A 17,255-nucleotide genomic window follows, 5' to 3' on the forward strand; every position below is an offset into this window, starting at 1 on the left:
TTTGTGCAAATACACACAGTGGTCCACAGATTAGGACTTGTTCCAGTGTTGTAATGACAAAACATGGATATTTATGATTTTTTTACACAACAAATAAATAAGTTATCTGACTTAAAACTATCTTCAGATTTACTAAATATAGTTCTCCCAATATATATATAGTATAAAAAGGCCTGGGTGAGGGTTAATAACACCCCGTCAAACACAAAGCTGGTTGCAGGTTCCTTCATAGTTAAGGGAGGTTTTCATCACGTTTATCAGGGCACAATATCAGGCATTAGGTACACAAGGATTTATGTAACAACATTGTGGTTATTGCAGTAACAGCATTCAGATTTTGTAATTATGTTTGTGTGGTGTTCTGTATGTGTCACAGATGCGGAGAAAAAAAACGCATTTAACAGGAAATGTAATTTAAGTCTAGAGCTGAAATCATTCATCAAATAACCAATTAGTTGTTTGATTTTCAAGTTTTGGGAATGGATTAATTATTTATCAAGAAAAATGCCAAACATTCTCTGTTGCGTGCAAACAACGATTAGTTAGATATTTAAAATATAGTGTAAAAAGAAATATAAACTCTTAAAGCTACGATCAGTTGGTAAAACATATCAAAAAGCATTTAACCCACCAACAACTTGATAAAACAAATAAAAACTTTATTAGTTCATTTTATCTGCTTGATTTCTTTCTTATTTTTGGCACATATTTAATCAATTATCTACTTTAATTTTCACATTTCATTACACTGTGTGGCTAACTAGCTTAGCTGAAAACAGTGATAGCTAAACACACTGAGCGCCAGCATTTTCAGCTAGCTACTTTGCTAAAGCTAACGTTTGTGATTAAACTACAGCAGCCAGTGCAGTTAATGGTAACAAAGATCCTCTTTACACCATATTCTGTACAGCATAGGTTTGTAGTATCACGCTTGAAACAGTAGCTAACGTGTTTTAGCCAGCGAGCCAATGCTAACAAAGTTTGCTAGCTAACACTATTTGGAAGTTTACAGGCACCATGCTAATATCTTCATAACATTATATTCTTTTCTATTCTCTTCATTAAAGATCACATTGGACATAAGTCATGGCCATTTAAATGTGTATGATTTAATGCTCACTATGTCAAACAAACGTAACAAAAATACTTCAAAATAGCATTAGCTAGCTAAGTTTGTAATTGTTTTTTGCTAGCTAAAATGCTTTAGCCACTATTACTATTAAGACTATATTATTATATAACTGATTGGAGGTTAAAGGAAAAGTATGAAGCGTTAAATCTCTGTTACACTCAATTTAAATTAATTAGCTAAAAATATTTTTTATTAATATATTTTGTCATATATTTGGAAATGGTTGTGGACATTTTCACTATTTTCTGACATTTGCAACCTAATAATCATAATTATTATCAACAAATTGATCAATAATATAAATAATTGTTAGTTCTTTAGCTAGTCAGTCTACATGTGTGTTTTCACACAGGAATGCATGCTGTTACCACAACAACCACAATAGAGACGCAAACCACCATGGGACCTTATTTGAGAAAAGAATACGTACAGTAGTAAACGGCGAGAAACAAATAATGTTTTGATCCTGTTTGAATTGTGCCACGAATTACACATGTGTTTGTCAATTCAAAAGATAATTTTGCAAGTCAAGAAAGTCTCAGTTTGTTGTGAAACTTTGAAATATAAGACTTATTTGAAAGACTAGCTAATCACCACATAGTCGCATAAGCGACGTCTCGCTGAAGCTACGATGCCTGTGTGTTGGGTACTGGGATGTTACGTTACTCACACTAGCAACGGATCTTGCTTGTTCGATAAAAAATTGCTGGATAAAACACATAAGGTAAGATAACGTTATATTTGTGTGTGGAGCATAGCTAAGGTACCTAGCTAGCTAGCTAGCTAGCTAGCTAGCAAGCAAGGTGGCGTATATTGAGCAGGCGGGACGAGAGATGTAGTTGACAGAGCTTTTTCACACAAAACTAATCGGTACTACAACAAACTGCAACTTTCTTGACTTGCAAAAGTATCTTTTAAAATTGACATCATGTGCGTAATTCATGGCACAATTCTACGGAGCCCCTAAAGGGACATTTGGCTGCTGTTTTCATGCGTGGAAATGACAGAAAGGGGCTTTCGTGTGGTCACGGGAAAGTTTCTGGTGCGCACGAGAAACCTCCAGGGCTCCGTACTGTTCAAAAGAAGAAAAAAAAAAAAAGAAGATTTGTCTCTCGTCGTCGACTACCGTATATATTTCTTCCGAAATAAGGTCCCGTGAGGGCCAACGGAAGCGGAGGGACTTTGCCTCTCACTATGTTTACAGTGACGTCACCGAACGTGAGCCAGAATGAATTTAAAATCTAAACCGTGAAAAATCGTCAAGGTGCCACAGCTCATGCTGTTCTGTCAAATCCTGTGACACTGATGTTTTACCATAATTCCTCTGTCAGCAAAATATGTCAGCTATATAGACAAACTCTAGAAATGTGCAGCAAAAGAGTGAACACCGCAAACCCCTACAACAGCATCTTTAGTGTCTCACAGAAAAAGCATCCAGCAATAAAAACAGAGGGCCAGACACGATGCAGCCTGCTGAAATTTCAGGGTTTTTGATTCAAAGCGCTGGCAGTCTCTGCCTCACAGTGGATATGGACTGTACAGTAAGTAGAACCGCAGCGCTTGCCTTCCTGTCCGGAGTAGCGTCGCCATACACGAGGATGTCAGGCTTCGTGGGTTCAGACGTAAAAACCCGTTTCTGGAGATGACCATTTTTCCTCCTTCATAAAAGCGGCTCTCTGACCCTCAGAGGACGAGGACAGAGACAGAGGACCGGTGGGTTTTGGTTTCAGGGATGGACCTCTGTGGCGGGCTCCGGATACTCCGGGGGGGTGACGGCTGCAGGCTGGGCCAGGGTGGAGAACCAGGAGGACATGGCCGACTTGGCGCTAGTCAACGCTCCGCCCACGGACTGACCTGGGAGCAGAGGTGGAGAACAGTGAGATGTCACTTACAAAACAGGTAAATACATGTTTGTTTTTACGATTTTTGTCTTACTGATGAACCAAAATGGGTCCGTAGCACCGAAAAAGGTGCCATACATGGTACTTTTCTCTACTTTGACTTATTTAAAATCATTATTTTTCAAACTGTCCACTGTATTTTATTTTGAGCAACGTTTTGTTTGTGTTTAGACATTTGACATTGAGAACATTAGCATCTTTTTGTTCAGTAAAATGGGTTTTTATAGAAAAAAATTCAGTTTTGACATGAACTGTTGTCAAGCGCTTTGTTGCAGGAAAACTGTCGGACACAGGAAGTAAATTTATTTTATATATTTCCACATCTTAACAGTGCAATTAAAACGTATAAATATAGTACAATATTGTGCTGACAAAATGTATTTTAGAGTTCATCTTAATTGTTAGCTTACATTTATCAACAAAAAAAAATCTAAATCCCAAAACTATAAACAAAAAACAACTACCCAACGAACGAATATCCAAAAAGTCGAATATTTGGGTCCAGCCCTAAAAAAATAAATAAAATAATTTGCCGGTCTCGGCTTCTCATACAGTATGTGAGGATTTGCCACTTTACTCTTTTTATACTATACATTTGGAAACATTTTTTTTCACGATTTATATTTAAATTGATTATGCAAGCCGGTATACTTGCAGTTTAGTGTCCCAAATTCCCCATACAATGTCCTTAATTATGAACCTGCTAAACCACCTGTTTAACAGGTGTTTGGGTTATGGTTATGGTTATGGTTATTGTTAGGGCAACCTGTCTCAAATAAGACCCTCATCATTTGGGACGCTCCGTTTTTGGAAAATAATTTGGGACACTAAACTGCACGTATACCATTCAAGCCTTAGTTGACATGATTTAAGAATGATGATAGGAACTGCGTTGGTGATCTGTTTAACGTAGAAATATTGTCTCAGCAGCAGAGTCGAGACACTGATCCCTTTCAGCTTATTTATGGGACGCTACCCTGAGTAACGGTTCCCCTCAGACGTCTCATTTTGGGGACCGTTTCCTGAGCTTTCTTACCCACTGCCTTCCCCGTCTGGACCACGCTGCGACTGGTGGTCATCATGGCGTTTCCGATCTTCTTCCCTCGCTCGCTGTTCTGCACCGAGCTGCAGTGGACATGAAGGAGAGGAGAAAACAAAAAGATTAGAAAAACCATGTATGCATGCACGCCCCCGAATCCCTTTCTCCAGTGTGACATTGTAGGAATTCTTCTTCCCGGAAAATACAACAACAACAAAAAAAGTGCTGTTGCTAAATGTTGCGCCAACCTGTTAAGAGGGGATTATGTAAGAGCGGAGGCTGAGCAGCAGTCACAGGTGGGGTGTCTGGTGATCAGAGCTGACCTGAGAAGCGGAAACGAGCAGGCCGCGTTTCACAACAAACGGGACGGCCAAATGGGGCTGCATCTGAACAGCAGCCTGGTGCGAGTCCAACGCGCAACCTTTCACACGGATCCCCCCACTGGCCTGACATTCAGCAGGAATCTCACTCCTGCATCATCTGGGCAAACAGCAGCGTGCTTCAAAACGCGATGCGCGTACGTGTCAGCAGCTGCCACGGTGTGTCTTCACACCCTCTAATGATGCCAACGATTTCATCTGGAAATAAACCTGGTCGCTTTGAATCTCCCTACACTGCTGCTGCTGCCTTGTTGTGATCACAACAGTTTAAAACCCTCGAAAGCCTGAAGGCAAACGGCAGTTTTATATCTTTGCCAATTCCGAGCTCATCCGTTCAGTCAGTATCAGCTGCGAATACATCAGGTGGAACCTACACTTTCTTCCTCAGTAGCGTGCAGGGTTATTTTAGTAAACTAAAACGAAAATAAGCAGTAAAAGATATTTTTAGGAAACTCAATCAAAACTAAATACCTTCCAGAAAACCTCAAACTATATTGGCAGGTAAAATAACGAATACAAATTGAATGAAAATGAATCATTTCAGTTTTTCCTACGAAAAAAAAGGAGACGGCATGAATTACCGTCAACTCTCGTGACATTGAAAAAATGGACTGAGTTGCCACGAGATGGCGCGGTGTCGTTATTGCGTCACTTCGGACACTAAAGTAGCGCAAAGATTCAACATTAAAGATCATGGCTATTCTCCAACAATGTAAAATGTGTATATATAAATATATATATATATATATATATATATATATATGTGTGTGTGTGTGTATATGTGTGTATGTATGTGTATATATATATTTATGTAGAAACCAATAAGGAAACTCCAAGGCACTCTCTTTTAGAAAAATACTAAGCCTTTATTTATGGCTTGCTCATCATAAATCTTAAAGTACTCCGACGCGTTTCGACATACAAGCATATATATATCTATATATATATATATCTATATATATCTATATATATATATATATATATATATATATCTATATATATATAGATATATATACACAAGTAAAACTAGCAAACACTCTGAAAACTACCGTAACTAAAACTAAACTGAAATCAAAAGGCGAAAACTAAATTAAATTCAAAACCAATTCAAAATTCAAAACTATTATAACCTTGCAAAATCACCATCATGCATTACCTTTGCATGAGCATACCAAGTGAGGAAAAACTTGTTTTGTTAAATAACTCCATAGTCAACCAGGGCATTTTTTTTTTTTTTTTCTTTTCAATGTGAAAAGTTGTATTTAGGTGTTTGAACTTGAAACTTTTCCTCAGTGAGTTACAGCTACAGTTTATTGGTTACTGACCTGGGCGGGTTTTTTTTTTTAGTACACAATGTGACAATAACGCATTTATAATACACTCTTTATATTTTAAATATGTCTTGAATATTGGTCCAGAAGCCTTTGCAACTGAAGGAAGAAAAGTGATTGATTGCAGATTTCAGCTTCAACATGATGCTGTCTCCTTCCTAATTATTAGTTGCCAGTAAATATAGTAAATAGAAGCAACTGTCAGAGCCAGGGGTGTCAGACTGGGAGTAGAAATGGGACTGAGTACCCAGGGCCCCCCATGTAAGGAGGGCGCAAAGAGATGCTAGAATGAATAGCTGTGGATGTGGGGAGGGGCCCATAGAGAATGCCTTTCTATAGGGCCCAGAATTTTGTGCTACGCCCCTGGTTACAGCCAAGATTCATAGTTAATCTAAAAGAGACCTTTAGCTTGTAAAGTCTGTGTATGAAACCTAAAACCAAAGAGAAAGTGAGATGTGTGTGTATGTGTGTGTGTGTGTGTGTGTGTGTGTGTGTGTGTGTGTGTGTGTGTGTGTGTGTTTGTTTTTTTGCTGGTATAACTGCTGTCAAGATAGACAGTGTTTATCTGACCACAGCATCAACATGACAGCTCTCTGTGCAGAGTAAACCCGGCGCAGCGTGAACTGGCACCACGGCTCGCTGCCTCCGTGGCGTCCCGGGAGTCAGGCGGACATCAACTCACGGGGACACCGAGCGGGATCCACCAAAACAAGCTGCGGTTGCTAGGATCTGTGATCCAGCTCCATCGGCTGCACGTCCACCAGGAATCTGTCCTCGCTGTGCCAGCTTCCTTTTGTCTTTTATTTTCAAAAGTTAAGAGACGCGCTATTGTGCATTCCCAGCCGAGCTGAGAGGCTTAGCGTGTTTTTGTCATTCACTTTAAAGCCACTAGGTGTTTGTAGGACATTGAGACAATCCCATGGAAACATGAGAGCAGTCTGTGTGTTTAATTAGTTGTTTTTGACTGATTTCAAACTCTAAAAAGTGGTTTTAGATATGATTTTTACCACTCAACAGCACCATAATCTCTTATGTAGTACTGTTGACATACTGATCAATGCCACTAGTGCACTGATTATGTTTCCAGATATTCAAAATAATCTCGTTTTCATCACCTATTTATCATAATGTGAAATATTTGGGGATTAAAAAAACATATTATCTTATATAACTTGTTTTTTTATACACTTATTTATTCATTATTATTTTCAACATAAAGTATATGGTCCAAAAAAATCCCAAAATGGGCCTTTTACTTCAACTCAAGATCTCAAAGCTTTCAAATATATCTAAATAACAGGGAAATGTCTTAAAATAATGCGAAAGACATCTAGAATCACAATTTAAATGTCTTGTTTAATATACTTATATAAATGTGACATACTCTAGCATGTTAAATTGAAGCTGTTGAGGGGAAATTTGGGGGGGAATAATGGAAACACTGTGGTTAAATAAATCATATTTCAACTTTTTTTTTTCAGATGCCACCCAGCCTCCCAAAAGCTTTCCAACAGTCTAACAGAAAGCAGCCCCCCGAGCTGTGTGTACACGGTTAGCTCAGAGAGGACACACTGGCTCTCCCGTCTCGCTGGCTGACCCAAATAAACAGCTCCTTTACTGCGGGGCAGTGCGGTACGCTGACAATAAAGAAAAGATCCTCCAACAGCGAGCGTCTGCCTGCAGCCGCGCATCAACATCTCCGCCACCGGCTGCTCTTTGTCCCACACAGACGACGAGGAAATGTGAAAAGTGCTTCCATAACACGCACGCAACACAGCACATTCACAAGGAAGTCAAGCTGGGGCCTGGCTTTTTTTCTTTTTTTTTTTCTTTTTCTTTTTTTTTTTCTTCTTCTTTTTAAATAGAGAGGAGGTGGCAGGGCAGCATCAGTGGGACAAAGAGTGATGAGCTGGTGGATGGACTCAGCTTTCTGCTTTTACTTTCTCAACCAGCAGCCTGACAAGTGGAGAACATCAGACCAGTCACCGTCTGTCCCAATAACCCCAGTTCCCCTGCGTGCAGCCTCAAGTTGCAGCAAAACAGCTCCATGTTTTTTTCTTTACTTATCTACCGTTTTTTTATTTATTGTTTTTGGGCTAATAACTGCAGACTCTTCAAGAACATTATGTAGAGCAGGGCTCTCAGAAGTGATTATGAGGCCACCTGCATGTTAAAGCCTCTAAACACCCACGCAGGTGATTTCAGTTATTGTGACCGTAGTCTCGCTTTGCCAGACCTTCCTCCACAGCGCTGCGGAGGAGGCTCTGGCTAGTCCACACAGCATTCCCGGGACGGGAGAAAAACGTGCTCTGGTTTATTGGCATTTCTTTAAACCAATCACAATCCACGGTGCCTCTGCAAAATCGCCTCGGGACATGTGTACGTTCAAAAGTTGTTTTAGTCGTGCAACAGAAAACTCCGATTGGACAGATAGTCTAGCTAGCTGTCTGGATTTACCCTGCAGAGATCTGAGGACCAGTTAACCATAGTCCTCAGAAATCAAACACAAAGGAAGCGGAAGGTGACGGAAATCCGGGGCGAAAAGCGTGATCTGGCAGAATTTCTGGCGGCAGCCGGAAGTAGAACGTCGTGGATACAGACTATTCTGACTGTTAGAACCTGTGCTCAGGTTTTGACATCCTTTTTGAGATGTCCGTCTGCGAGGCCTGAAGCTTCTGGCAGTCATGTAAACACTCGTCTGTGATGTTCAAGCACGCCGCTTATCTGCCGTCTCCGCTCAGAGAACACGTGTAGGAAAACCTCACACGCACGTTCCCAGAGCGGCTCTGACACAAAGCCAAAGGGCAGGAAATGAGATGCGTTTATTCCTGAGAAGCTCCGATGGCAGAGTGCCAAACTTCCTGCCTACGCATCCAGAGTTCTATAGTGCAGCGAGGGGAGCGGAGAGCCAGCCGTGCCCCTTCACCCCCCCCTTCCTGGTCCGTGAACACACCATGGAGGAGGCAGCCCGGACCGGTCACCACTTTTCATCAGACAAAGAATCCGAAGCAATCACGAAATGTTCCGATTTGCATTTAAATTAAAACACGACGACGGCTTTAATTTAAGGATTGTTATAATTAGAGAATAACCTGTCGATTAGTTTCCCCGAGTAATAGTTTGGTCCTTTAAACTTCACAAAATAGTGAGAAAAAAAAATCCAATCACAGTTTCCCAAAGGGACATCTTCACATTCTTCTTTCCTTCCTTCCTCCTTTTAAGCTTTAATCTTCCCGTCCTTCTACCTCTCTGCTTCTGTCCTTACTTCCCTCTTTTCTTTCTTTCTTCCGTTTTCTTTCTACCTTTTTGACATTTACAATTCCTTCTTGACTTCCTTCGTTCCTTCTTTAATATTGTTATGTACATTATTGTCCTTCAGGGTCTTGGGTTATTTATTTATTTTATATTTAATCAGGTTTTAACATCAGTTAGCCGATTATAAAAATAAAGGCTTTATATGAGTCAATTTCTTACATTTCAACTCCTGTGGGACCTTTAATCACATTTCGACAAATTCTTAAATCACTGGACGAAAATGTGTTGCAACATTAAACACTTAATTGATTGGTTACTGAAATATTTCATTGTAAAGATCAGAGCTTTCATTACATTTAGTATATATTTTATCATGATATCATCACAGAATTTTGTCTTTTCTTTTCATTTCTGATAGAATTCCCCGATGAACTAAACTAAACAAAGTTTAAGGTTTCCTCCCCAGTTTGTTTTTTTACCGAGAATTTACGACAGAGTTTACGGCGGACATGTCACCAAACACCCAGAGGTAAAGTGAGAGCTCCGAGTATCAGATCTCGTCATAAAGCTAAGTTAGGGACGAGACATGCTCAGCTGTGTGTGTGTGTGTGTGTGTGTGTGTGTGTGTGTGTGTGTGTGTGTGTGTGTGTGTGTGTGTGTGTGTGTGTGTGTGTGTGTTGCTGTGTTTATCCGGACGCCTAACCCCTAGGACGCGGCGCTCCAGCTGTGGACGGAGTCACCTTTTCGTCCACATTTCCTGGAATGAAACCGGAGCTGGAGCTGAAGAAGTCTCTCCTGCTGAGTTTTTCGAGAATGAAACCCACTCATAATGAATGACTTCACCTTGGACCACTGTGACCAGCGAGCGGCTGGATCCACCCACAAACAACGCATGAAGGAACGCACTGCTTTCTGTAATATTTACTGTATCAAGTATTCACTCAGCTGCACTGAGCCTGAAAACCATTTTTGGAAATGTAATCATTTGTGGTCTAAAATGCATTAAGACAAGACAGGAGAAGGCACTTATCAACTTTTAGAGACTTAAAAAGACTATTTAACCCGGGCAAAGGCATTGATTAAAACTATATAAAAATAGCGTTCTTTTCACCGTTAGTCTCGTTTGCTGTTACAGGTCATTAATTATCATCAGATGGGACATTACACAGTTTCAGAAAGATTTAAAAGTTACATATAGTTACTTTAAAGGTCCCATGGCATGACAATTTCACTTGATGAGGTTTTTTAACATTAATATGCGTTCCCCCAGCCTGCCTATGGTCCCCCAGTGTCTAGAAATGGTGATAGGTGTAAACCGAGCCCTGGGTATCCTGCTCTGCCTTTGAGAAAATGAAAGCTCAGATGGGCCGATCTGGAATCTTCTCCTTATGAGTATTAGGGGACCACTAAGGTCTATATAAAAGAGACTTCAGATACAGTATTAGGGGACCACTAAGGCCTATATAAAGAGACTTCAGATACAGTATTAGGGGACCACTAAGGTCTATATAAAAGAGACTTCAGATACAGTATTAGGGGACCACTAAGGTCTATATAAAAGAGATTTCAGATACAGTATTAGGGGACCACTAAGGCCTATATAAAGAGACTTCAGATACAGTATTAGGGGACCACTAAGGTCTATATAAAAGAGACTTCAGATACAGTATTAGGGGACCACTAAAGTCTATATAAAAGATACTTCAGATACAGTATTAGGGGACCACTAAGGTCTATATAAAAGAGACTTCAGATACAGTATTAGGGGACCACTAAGGTCTATATAAAAAGAGACTTCAGAAATAGTATTAGGGGACCACTAAGGCCTATATAAAAGAGACTTCAGATACAGTATTAGGGGACCACTAAGGTCTATATAAAAGAGACTTCAGATACAGTATTAGGGGACCACTAAGGTCTATATAAAAAGAGACTTCAGATACAGTATTAGGGGACCACTAAGGCCTATATAAAAGCATCCAAAAAGCAGCATGTCATAGGACCTTTAAACCCCTTCTTTATTCCTCTTTACTGTTTTTTTTTCTTGCTAAAAAATAAAGAAAACATTATTTAAAGCAGGAGTCCCAACACCTACCTACCGCCACAAGATCAGGCCCCTTACATGTTAAGAAATCCAGCCTACAAATATATCCTTTAAATTTTCCTAGTTTCGATTTTCCTCCAGTCTTTTATTTTGGAGGGATTCCTTTCAGGAAGTACAGAGCCTAATCAGCGTCAAAAGGAAGACAAAACCTAATTTGTGCTCTTAAATGAATTACTGTATGCGCCGAATCAATGGACATAATGTTACACAATACTGTTAACATGTTAACAGATGTTTAAGGGTTGCAAAAGAGTGTTCTAACAGGCCAAAGATCTCCTTCAAAGTAAAAGCAAAGGTGTCTGAGTAAACGGGCAAAATGTATTTAAATGATTGAATAAAGTTAAAATGTATGGTTAAAAAACATAGTTGGATTTACCACTAATTTAGGAGGTTTTATAGTAACTTTCTACATTGTCTTTTTAAAGTCTCTCCTTCAAAGTAAAAGCACAGGTGTCTGACAACAAACAACTAGGTAAAAGTGAACAAAAGTTGGGCAAAATGTACTCAAATGATTGAGTAAAGTTCAATTTAGTATTAGAAAAACATGGTTGTTAAACTCAAGATCCTGGAGGGAATTTGGATGGAAGAATTTAGTACGATTTTTTATAACTCCCAAATTAACAGCACTTCATACAGGCTCACAGAGCCGTGGCCTTTGCTGGAGGCAATGTGATACCCCGATGGCTAATCACTATCATATTTTCTGGGCATGCCCAAAAATGAAATTGTTTTGGCAAGGAGTAGTGGCAGAGAGTAAGAAAATATTGGGGGTAGAGGTTGATTTTTCGTTCAATACTATATATTTAGGTAAAATACCAGGAAATGTTTTAGATAAGGATAAATATTTATAAAAAATATTGCTTGCAAGCAGTAGGAAAGCAATAACCCGTAAATGGTTGCAGGTTGACCCTCCAACTAAGGATCAATGGCTAGGGATCGTAAACAAAATATACAGTATGGAGAGACTTACATTTATATTAAGGCTCAAATTTGACAAATGTAACAAGTTGTGGGAAAAATGGATTATGTATGTAAACCATTGAGGAAAGTGTGATATTGTATATCAAGATGTTGGAATTATGTTGTGATACTGTTTGAGCATCCATGATAACTTTGTGTTCTTTGTTCCAATAAAAAAAAACATGGTTGTTTTACCACTAATTTTAAGATTTTATTGTAACTTTTTATATAGCCTTTTTTAAAAGGAGTAGGACACCGAAATGAAGAAAAAGCCACAATCTGTTTTTTACTGCTCCACTTGTCCAACGTCTCGTCTTTACAGTGTCATCTTGTCACCACATGAGGGCAGCAGCATGCATGTTTTTGGTGAGCACGACATCAACGGAGCTACTGGGGGGAAAAAAATCTGATACGATGAAGTTTGAAAGAAAGATAACTAGGTCAGAGCTCTGCTGCTGAATGTGCCCGGCGGCCATGCATCCCTCATCTTATCTGATATTTATGTTTTTTATGTTGTCGTTTCGGACGTTCTGTGTCAGAACGTTGCCGTATTTAAGGCTGATGAGGAGTTAGTCAAAGACAGTGGACGGTAAAGTTGCATGTATTGTAATGTACAAAGCAGGAGACAAAAGAATGAGAGAGTACTCACTGTGAGAGTCGTAGTTTCACATCAGCAACACTGTACTGGCCCTGGAACGGGTGTCTAGAATAGAATAGAATAGAATTCTTTATTGTCATTGTACAGGATACAATGAAATTGGATGTCATTCCTCTTGGTGCTTTGCAAAATAAATAAACTAGAATTTAAAACATAATTAAAAAAAATAATAAATAAGAATGTAAAAGCCATAGATATAGAACATGCTCTATATCTATGGTAAAAGCAATATAGTGTCCAACCATTCTCAACCCCCCCTCCCCTTCCCTCCCACATACCTGCAATTTCCATTGGATACATAAAACTATGAGGTAAGTGAGTGATCTCTACAACAGAGATGTATGGATCACCCACAAGTAAACATTGTTATTTCATTGTATTTTTTTTTTTTATAAATTTTGTATTGAATTCTGGATAAATACTAGCCTGGATGCCAGCCGAACTTAGCCCCGCCAACAACATTGAAGGTCGGGAAGTTCACATTCCGACTAGAATCTGAGTAAGACCATGTCAGCCTAGATAAATACTGGATCTGAACAGTTTAGTTGCTTGGGAAAATGCCTGTAAACAAGGCCACTATTACTCCAAATTTTAAAGGATTTTGCAACTGCATAACGTGGTGTTTTTGATTTGCCAATACTCTGTTTTTTCCCCCCAGCCATTCATCCCATTTATATTGTTTTTAAAGACCTGACCCAGACGACATTTTGTCTCGACCCTTGATGTCGCGGAGTAAATTGAGCTAAAATGACGTCGTGAATGGTTTCTCATTCCTACCCCGGGGTGATGGCGGCCATGGCGGGATGCTTGTTGCTGTACCACACGCGGTAGTTGTGGGTGATCTTCCAGGCTGCGACGAAAGGCGCGCCATAATCCGCCAGCAGCCGCTCGTTATCTGAAACAAAAGAGAAGCTTGGAGTCAGCGGACACGATTACGAATACGAAAAACTTTATTGTCCACGGATGTGAAAATTTCTCTTCGGTTTCACCAAGAATACAAGAGAGAGGGGACATTGCAAACAGTACATAGCCAAGACGGCAAGATGGACAAAAACAGACAATACATTTCATAAAAGACTTTACAAAGGTTACATTTACAAAAGTAAATGAGTAAATAAATAGATGAATATAGCCTGCTAAAAAGGCTTGCTGTGCATAAAACCTGCAACCCTGAAGTCTGCCTGGCCCTACGTTCCATGATTCTTAAGCACGGTTCCCAGTGTTATTTAGCACCTTCACAGCATTGGGGATGAAGGATTTCTTAAAAGTTGTTTCTATTTGTTGTTTGTACTCTAAAACGCCTCCCTGAGGGTAGGAGTTCCAATTCGCTGTGTCATGGATGGGAGGGGTCACTAATAATTTTCTCAGCTTTGTTTGCAATGGGTTCCTCATAAATAGTGTTTAAGCGCTTTTGTGGCTTCCCTATAATTTTTGAGGCCATGCTCACTATTCTCTGCAGTTTGTTCCTCCTTTGGATGTTTAGGTTAGAACTGGATTTACTGTCATGTTCTCTACAGAGGCCATTACGTGTAGACTGGGTAGACCCATAGACATATAAAAACTGGACCAACATTCCCTTGATGAAGAAGTTAAAGGGAAGCAAAGAGTGACACAATAAATGATTGAGTGAAGGAATGACTGGTGAGGGAGATCCAGACAGAAAAGAACAACTTAGTGACTGCCTGAGTCTCCACACCTTGCTGTAATGCGGAGGACAGTAAGGAGTGGAGGTAGAGGGTGAACTGGGCTCGGATCCACTCGTCTCCACCCTCCCAGCCCGTCCCGTCCAGGAAAACGTCGTCGCGGTTCTCGGTCACGTGTTTGACCAGGTAGTCGGCGAAACGTAGGTCCGCCGTCGTCAGGCTCAGGATCTTACGGAGCTCGGGGTCCTGGATGTGGACGCCAGCCTCTTCCACCTGCAACACATAACACAAAGTAGTTACAGTCAGGAACGTATCCCTCCTGTTGTCCTCGGGTCTAATTTGACCCATTTTCAAAAAGTTTCTGTATCGGTAATTTGGGTTTCTTTCAACCAAATTTAAAAAAAAAAACAAGTAAGTGGATGGTTCCATACGACGATCTTCACATGTAAAATAAATGATAAGTTCACTACTTTCATTGAATTTGGGTGTTTAATTTTAATTTTATAGCATCTGAAAAAAAGAATTGATAAAAGAACGTTGGAAAAAAGTGACAAAAGTGTCAAAAAAAAGCTTTAAAAACGTTTTAAAAAATCACAACGTCAAAAATAAAATCGACAAAAACGTCGGGAAAAGCGACAAAAGTGCTGAAAAAGACGACCAAAACGTTGAGAATTGTAGGGCATTTAAGGTCTTTATTTGACAGGACAGCTGAAGACATGAAAGGGGCGAGAGAGAGAGGGAGGGGGAATGACATGCAGCAAAGGGCCGCAGGTCGGATTTGAACCTGCAGCCGCTGCGGCGAGCACTGAGCCTCTGTACATGGAGCGCACGCGTGGTCAACAGGAGGACAACACAAGGGTTAAATATACACTTTGAGGTGCATTCAGCAGCGACTGAGGCAGTGATGTTTCCTGTGTCCTGTACGGGACTCTCACATCGCCCCAATACACCCCTACAGGTCTGATCTCCGGTCCCATCATTGGCCAGCGCAGCATGACAGCGGGTTGCGTTTCTCCAAATGTTGAGTCGCTCTCTGCAGGCCCGCTGCATTTTTTGGAGTGTCCCCCCTGCGGCAACCCCCAGCAGCCTAAACGCACTACCTCCATTCAAAATAAATGGAAAGACCTGCGTTTTTGCCGGACCGTGTTGACGCAGGCAGTCTGAACGCAGCCTTAAGGTGTAATTTAAAGTGACAGTTGGGATCTTTTAAAATGGGGTTATGTAGGGCACCCAGATAGCTTTTTGGAGCTGGAGAGAGCGGGCGCCCATATATAGACGTTTCCTCCTCAACGCAACGGGCCCGGGTTCAACTCCGACCTGCAGCCCTTTGCTGCGTGTCATTCCCCCCTCTCTCTCTCCCCTTTCAAGTCTTCAGCTGTCCTGTCAAATAAAGACCTAAAAACGCCAAAAAAAAAAAAAAATAGTGAGGTTATTTGAGGTACTTCAGTGACTTTGAGTAGATACCTCACAGAACAGTTGCTCTTTTACCTCTTTTGCCTCGCCAGTTAGTTGTGTTAGTCTGTTTGTTAGTTGTGTTCCCTTTACGTCTATAATATCTAACTTTCTCCATGAAGATAACATTATTTAGACACGCAGCAGGGCTTACCTCAACGATAGCATCACTGAGGTGCCTCTGCTGACGGAAGAGGATGTTGGTCGCCCCGGCAACGAAGCCGCGCACCGTCACGTCGGACAGGAGGTGATGCTGCTGCAAGGCCATGTAGGGCAGACACAGGTAACCCTGGCAACGAAAGGCAAAGGTCACTGTGTGTTAATGTGAGCTAATATCCTGCTGGAACTCAAAACACACACACACACACACACACACACACACAGACACACACACAGACACACACACACACACAGGGGGGATTATTTAATGAGTGTGTGGTTTGAGCTGTGAGAATGGTTTTACTCTTTTAGCTACTCCAAAAGTGTGAGGAAACACGAAAAGTTCACACACTGAGATCAATTTTTTTAATTTTTTTTATTTAACCCAGTCCTCCAAAAACATACAACTGACTTCCTGCAAAAAAAAAAACAGTATTTGATTGATTTTATACCAAATTTCAGGGGTTCTAACATGACAGGCTTAATTAGCTTTGTATCAACTTATTTGGCAATGGCCTGAATGTAACGGACGATCATTAATATAAAAACCTCCTTCTAGTCCACACTAGAGTGCGGATCGGGACGCATTTTTCTGTCCAAGCCCGGCCCGCGTCCGACAGAGCAGTAACCCGACCCGACCCGAACCTGACGCAGTTAAAATCTCTTTTTTTTCCTCATACTAATGACACATGTACGTTTGTTTGTGTGGAAAGCCCGCTTTTATTAAACAACTGTAGGAAGGCATTCGGAAATGTCAACAGATGAGCGCATCAGCGCACACGGGGCAACAAGCGCACGTCAACACAGGCGCGCACCTACATAATAAGCTTTTTTAAATTTAAAATGTTCAATGCCTTATCTTATTCAGTGCTGATGTGACCGAGCCCGACCCGGACATAATTTCTAAATATCTGTCCGAACCCGGCCCGGTTCGGGTATCCATCCTCTAGTCCACACAGCATTCCGGGATGAGAGAAAAACGTGCTCTGGTTTATTGGCAATTCTTTAAACCAATCACAATCGTCTTGGGCGGCGATAAATTTCGCACAGTGCCGCTGCAAAACAGCCTCGGGAAGAAACTTGTTTTGGTGGAACACGTGTACGTTCAAATGGTTGTTTTAGTCGTGCAACAGAAACTTCAGATTGGACAGATAGTCTAGCTAGCTGTCTGGGTTTACCCCGCAGAGATCTGAGGAGCAGTTAACCATAGTCCTCACAAATCCACCGGAGGTTAGAACGCC

General features: G+C 40.8%; 1 protein-coding gene across 1 annotated transcript in view; it reads right to left on the reverse strand.

Moving 5' to 3' along the window:
- avl9 (AVL9 homolog (S. cerevisiase)) overlaps positions 1-17,255 on the reverse strand; it is a 58,300-nt gene that overhangs the window by 493 nt on the left and 40,552 nt on the right. The window contains exons 11-16 of the mRNA XM_039790308.1: positions 16,010-16,144; positions 14,457-14,676; positions 13,538-13,655; positions 12,752-12,805; positions 4,070-4,158; positions 1-2,986 (exon numbers count right to left, since the gene is read on the reverse strand). The exon at positions 1-2,986 is cut by the window's left edge and continues 493 nt beyond it. Coding sequence (XP_039646242.1) covers positions 2,859-2,986; positions 4,070-4,158; positions 12,752-12,805; positions 13,538-13,655; positions 14,457-14,676; positions 16,010-16,144 — 744 coding nt within the window. The 3' untranslated portion in view covers positions 1-2,858. The remainder of the gene's footprint in view (positions 2,987-4,069; positions 4,159-12,751; positions 12,806-13,537; positions 13,656-14,456; positions 14,677-16,009; positions 16,145-17,255) is intronic.

This window comes from Perca fluviatilis, chromosome 22 (assembly GCF_010015445.1).
Source record: "Perca fluviatilis chromosome 22, GENO_Pfluv_1.0, whole genome shotgun sequence".
Classification (NCBI taxonomy): domain Eukaryota; kingdom Metazoa; phylum Chordata; class Actinopteri; order Perciformes; family Percidae; genus Perca; species Perca fluviatilis.